The sequence below is a fragment of the Pan troglodytes genome, chromosome 1 (assembly GCF_028858775.2).
Source record: "Pan troglodytes isolate AG18354 chromosome 1, NHGRI_mPanTro3-v2.0_pri, whole genome shotgun sequence".
In the NCBI taxonomy this organism is placed as follows: Eukaryota; Metazoa; Chordata; class Mammalia; order Primates; family Hominidae; genus Pan; species Pan troglodytes.
The window spans coordinates 131,321,796-131,327,795 of NC_072398.2; the positions used below are offsets into that span (position 1 = coordinate 131,321,796).

Consider the following 6,000-nt stretch of genomic DNA (forward strand, 5'->3'; position numbering starts at 1 on the left):
TCAGGTCAACTACCCGCCTCGGCCTCCCAAAGTGCCAGGATTACAGGAGTAAGCCACCGTGCTCGGCCTGATTTTATTCATTATTCTACCACTAAATGGGATAGGAAATAAGCGAAAAAGCTATGATTTGTCTAGAAAAGATCATTATTTAGTCTTATACTTGTTGAACTGGAAGAATCTATAGAAATATCAGTCTTAAAAACGAGGAGGAATTCCTTCTTGTAGAAAAGAGAGAAGGAAAGAAATATGAGGGCTTTGATGACCAATTAAATATGAAACAGCCAAAAACTGCCAGAGTTTTTCCTCACATTTGATTGGTTACCAAGTCCTCTGAACTTGAAAATAACTCATACTTTGCCCTCTCTTTTTCTTTTTTCTTGTTTTTTGAGTCGGAGTCTCGCTCTGTTGCCCAGGCTGGAGTGCATTGGCACGATCTCGGCTTACTGAAACCTCCGCATCCTGGATTCAAGCAATTCTCCTGCCTCAGCCTCCCAAGTAGCTGGGATTACAGGCACCCGCCAGCACGCCTGGCTAATTTTTATATTTTTAGGAGAGACAGGGTTTCACCATGTTGGCCAGGCAGGTCTCAAACTCCTGAACTCAGGTGATCCGCCTGCCTTGGCCTCCCAAAGTGCCAAGATTACAGGTGTGAGCCACCGCGCCTGGCCTTGTCCTCTCTTTTTCAACTCAGGCTGTTCAATCCTTTTCTTTAATCAGATGTGTTTTTAAAATAGCCTTCTCAATGCTTCTTGTCTCCAATGTCCCTTCTCTACCACTCATCTTTCACATTTCAAATTATCTTCCTTTTTTTTTTTTTTTTTTTTTGAGACGGCATCTTGCTCTGTCACCCAGGCTGGAGTGCAGTGGCGCAATCTCGGCTCACTGCAAGCTCCGCCTCCTGGGTTCACGCCTTTCTCCTGCCTCAGCCTCCCGAGTAGCTGGGACTAGAGGCGCCCGCCACCAGGCCCGGCTAATTTTTTTTGTATTTTTAGTAGAGACGGGGTTTCACTATGTTAGCCAGGATAGTCTCGATCTCCTGACCTCGTGATCTGCCCGCCTCGGCCTCCCCAAGTGCTAGGATTACAGGCATGAGCCACCGCACCCGGCTTCAAATTATCTTCTAAAACAAAATGATCACACCATTACTGCAAAAAAAGGTGGCACATTCTCATTTATAACATTTGGATATATTTACGGGTTTTAACCAGAGTTATAAAGTCAACCACATCATTCTTTTTTCATAAATCCTTCAATTTCCCTCTTCAAATAGGTTAGCTTTTACAATTTTTGCTAGTTTTAACTAGAGTTCTAGTAATCAATCAGCATTACACTGCACTAGGTTTGTAAGGCTGTCCCTATCCTCACAGATTTTATTTTATTTTTTATTTTTTTTTAAGATAGAGTTTTGCTCTTGTTGCCCAGGCTGGAGTGCAATGGTGTGATCTCAGCTCACTGCAACCTCTGCATCCCAGGTTCAAGTGATTCTCCTGCCTCAGCCTCCCAGGTAGCTCGGATTATAGGCATGCGCCACCATGCCCGGCTAATTTTTGTATTTTTAGTAGAGAAGGGGTTTCACCATGTTGATCAGGCTGGATGGTCTCAAAATCCTGACCTGGGGTGACCCACCTGCCTCGGCCTCCCAAAGTGCTGGGATTATAGGTGTGAGCCACTGCGCCCGGCCCTTTATTTTTGTTTTTTAAAGACAGCGTCTCACTCTGTCACCCAGGCTGGAGTGCAATGGTGGGATCATAGCTCACTACAGCCTTTAACTCCTGGGCTCAAGAGATCCTCCAGCCTCAACCTCCTAGGTAGCTGGGGACCACAGGCAAGCACCATCATGCCCAGCTAATTTTGTTTCTTTTTTGTGGAGATAAAGTCTTACTATGTTGTCCAGGCTGACCATGAACTCCTGGCCTCAAGTGGTCCTCCAGCCTCAGCCTCCCAAAGCACTGAGATTACAAGTGTGAGTCTCCTGGCCTCAAGTTGTCCTCCAGCCTCAGCCTCCCAAAGCACTGAGATTACAAGTGTGAGTCACCTGCCCTCATCAATTCTCACAGATTTTAAACCCTAGTCTGACACTGTAAGACTAACAAGCGTTTAGACACTGCTTCATTATTCAGCACTTAATAGTTCTGTGCTCATTGTGTAATTGGAAATCAAAGGAAGCAGACAGTGAAAAATTAGGGGAAGACTTCACAAAGGAGGTGATATTCTAGCTGAAAGTTGAAACTTAGGCAACACATAGACTGACAGTAAATGGGATTTAACAGATATAAAGGAATCTGATGGGAGTACGGGTATAAGGACAGGCATGAGAAAAACTGCTGAGAAGGGAATTAACAGGAATGACTTGGGCAACTGTAAAGATCTATGACATTAATGATGGAGAATGAGATACAATCTTGGCTAAGGAAGGTGTAGTCTCATTACAGAATGTCTTAGAAGTCAGACAGAGGTATTTAAATTTGATTTTATACATACCACTTAATAACAAAGGGAAGAGACTGCATAAGATTATTCTGGCATCTATATTCAGCCATACAGAATAGATAGGCAATCAGAGATATTTGGAAAGAAACTGCAAGCTTAAAAAGAGACTGCAGGAAAAGAGAAGAAATCATCAAAGAATATAAGGTTTCTACCCTGGGAACTATAAAAATGGAGATGCCACAAAATAAACAGGGAAGCTGAAAAATAAAGGATCGAGAATGGGCAGGGGATATTTTTGGACATGCTAGATTTAAGCATATCCAAGTTGAGCTATCCTAATACTATTCTATTGCATAATATCAGGTTGAAGCCAAGGTCCAGGGTGGGAATACATGGAGTGATTCATATCAATGCCTTATATTTATTTAGGGCTTTATCACTAAAAATTCATGTATTATTAATTTTGAGTCTCAAAACCTAGAAAGGTAGAAGAACAGAAATTACCACTTTCATCTCACCAATAAATAAATTAATGCTCAGAATTGGGGCCATGCCCGGTGGCTTATGCTTGTAATCCCAGTACTTTCAGAGGCCAAAGAAGGAGGGTTGCTTGAGTCCAGGAGTTCAATATCAACCTGGGCAACATAGTGAGACCCAGTTTCTACAAAAAAAAAAAAAAAAAATTAGCGGGGCATAGTGATGTATGCCTGTAGTCCCAGCTGCTTGGGAGGCTGAGGCAGGAGAACTGCTTGAGCCCAGGAAGTTGAGGCAGCACTGAGCCATGATCATGCCACAACACTCAGCTTGGGCAACAGAGTAAGACCCTGTCTCAGAAAAAGAGAAAAGGAAAAAAAAAAAAAGAAATGAATGCTCAGAATTAATGTAACTTGCCCCTAGTCAGCTTGTTAGCAGCAGAGCCAGGAGAATTCTGGCTCTAGATCTACCCGTCATCAAATGCTGAAAGCTTCCAAGAAGAAGAAAGCTCAAGGCCTTTCCTCCAAAAGTAGTCATTAGCACAGAGGCAACAGTTGAGGCCATGAGACTGTGTAACTAATTCTTTGAAGGAGAACAGAAAAAGAATTCCTAGCAGATACCCATAATTAATTAAAAAGTGAAAGGAAGAGAGCCCAGTAAGAGACACCAAGTTGACAAGAATATGCAACAGGGGAGGGGGAAAAAAAATCAAAACCAGAAAAGTGCAGAGTCAGGGAAGCCAAAAATGGAGTAGGTACTCAGTGATTTTAAATGCCAAAGTTGGAAAAAGACGCGGATTTGGCATGAAGATAACACATTGTATGTGTGAAATTTTTTTCAAAAATTTAATTCTTAAAACATTAGCGAAATTTAAAAATTCCTTTGAAATGTTTATGACTATCAACATCCATTTGGTACATTAATAAGGGGGACTGGATTTTTCATATATTACACTTCTTCAATGTTGCAAAATTACAAAGGCTAAGAAAATAAAACATCTATTAACTAGCCTTGTAGAAAAGTAATTTTATCTTTTAAATACAGATCAACTATAGTTCAACATAACCAGATGAGTTATTGCACTTTTTATTTGCTAAGAAAATATTTTCAGCTTTTACCTACGCCACATTTGAGAAGTTTTTGATATACATAAACAATAGTTTACTATACTTTTTGCTGCAATCTATTTTGTCAATTCAAAGGTTCAACAAAGGAAAAGAGACAGTTATACAAAGGCAAAACTACATGCATACCCAAAGCAAAATTACATACAAAGTAATTTACCAAGTTTTAATAGTAAATGTTATTAGAAATAATATGGGCAATCTTCTGATCATATATTTAACTTCAATCTTAAGTGGGAATTAGTATGCAGAGAAAAGAGAACTATTTTATCCTTATCCTAACATGAGGGATATAAAATATTTTTAATTCAAATCAACATTAATTAGTGATATATGGAGAACACAGCACCATCTTTGCACAAATCAAGTTTTAGACCCTTGGAAATAATATTTATCTTAAAGCTTTAAAAAATTTAACAGGACTGCCAATGAATTAAAAGTTTAAAAGACGCAAATGAGCAAATCAAAACAACTTGCTACTGACCTTGTTCAAGTCTGAAGAGGGTCTTTTCCAGTTTTTCCATTTCGTTCAGAAGTAAAATTCGAATCTGTTTACTGTGTCCCATTTTGGCTTCTAGAGGATTTGAAATCTTTCATAAGAATTAAAAGAACTCCACAGTCGAATGAGTTACCCCTATGAAACAAAAAGGAGTTAAAATATCGAAAATAACTATTGCCTTAAACTCTCCAGAGCTGACAGCGGCACTTACATGTTCGAAGTGTGTTTTATGCCTAGCAGAGCAGTGAAAGAGAATGAATCTTATAACTATGAAGATTCGAGAAGGCAAATTAATAGTTGTTTCCTGCCTTTGAGCACAACGAATAAGACCGAAATAAAAATGCTGTATTACAGATTCTTACAATTAAAAAATTAAAAACCTAGAGCATTCTCAGAGAAAAGCAATACACTTAGGAAAGCCTGAAGTCAGGGGGACATTCCCAGCCCCAAGCCACAGGGCTCTGGAGACTCCGAATGGCACTTCTGCTTACAAGAGATTAGTCTGCTCAAAGATAACAGGTGGGCGATCTCCCCATTCCCAAATTCGGGTCGCCAGCCACCAATGGGGAGATGAGAACAGAGGGAAGCAGTTGTTGCCTCTGGAATAGCTGCCGTAGACAGAAGATGTACAGAGCGAGCTATAGATAGAATGCGTTTCCCCGCGAGGCCAGCGGCATTCCTAGCACTTACGCCGAGGGAGTTATACGTGCGGCTTCTGGGGCACTGCAGGACCCGCGACTCTGGTGCTACGGTCGGGGGGAGGGGACGGGGAGAAACAGAAGGGGAAGGGCTGGCTGCCCAGCCGCGCACAGAAGCCGCAGCCCAAGGAGGGCCGGGCGCCGTGAAGGGCAAAGGGAGGGGCGGCGGGCGACCGGGGCAGCGCCGAGGCAGCTGGGTGAGAAGCAGGCAGAGTCTCAGCGACTCCGCCTCGCGCGGGTTCCTGGGCGCACCCGGTACCCAACCTGGCCGTGCGCGCCCTCGCCCCAGGTGGGAGCGGACCGTACCTCTGGCCCACTTCCGGGAGGCTCGACCCGCCCGCCCCGACCGCTAGTCTCGCGAGAGCGTGGGCACCGCACCGTCTCAGTCGGCTCCGGGCCGGGGGACCTGGAGCCTGCTGCGGCCGAGGCCGGGAGCGGCGCTTTCTCCTTGCCCTGGGGAAGGTGCACCGGCCAAGGCGCGGCCTTCCTTTTAACAGCCTGCGAGCTCACAGTTGCACATTAAAATCCCGCGGTACCGGCTGCGAGCTAGGTTGAGCTGCACAGTAGGATCTTTTGCTGGGAAGGACTGAATGGTGAGGGGCAAACGACCTGGCTTCTGGTGTCTTTTGTGCCACCACGTGTTTTGTTTCTTTGTTTTGATAATTTTTACTTGGCCTAAGTTCTCAGAGTCCTGATTTCTAAGTGTCTAAAATAAGGGGCCTGGCTACAGCCTTGACATTCCATCCAACACGTGTCCATCATTTCTAGTGCTAAC

At 43.5% G+C, this 6,000-nt stretch overlaps 1 protein-coding gene across 4 annotated transcripts in view; it reads right to left on the minus strand.

The window, feature by feature from the left end:
- Positions 1-5,743, minus strand: part of AGL (amylo-alpha-1, 6-glucosidase, 4-alpha-glucanotransferase) — a 73,911-nt gene extending 68,168 nt beyond the window's left edge. Inside the window, exons 1-2 of one of the 4 annotated variants that reach the window (XM_016923141.4) lie at positions 5,532-5,743; positions 4,513-4,662 (exon numbers count right to left, since the gene is read on the minus strand). In XM_016923141.4, coding sequence (XP_016778630.1) covers positions 4,513-4,594 — 82 coding nt within the window. In that variant the 5' untranslated portion in view covers positions 4,595-4,662; positions 5,532-5,743. Of the gene's footprint in view, positions 1-4,512; positions 4,663-4,738 lie in introns of all 4 variants that reach the window. The other 3 variants (XM_001159352.6, XM_001159400.7, XM_001159306.6) reach the window with 3 other exon arrangements.
- Positions 5,744-6,000: the final 257 nt, after the last annotated feature.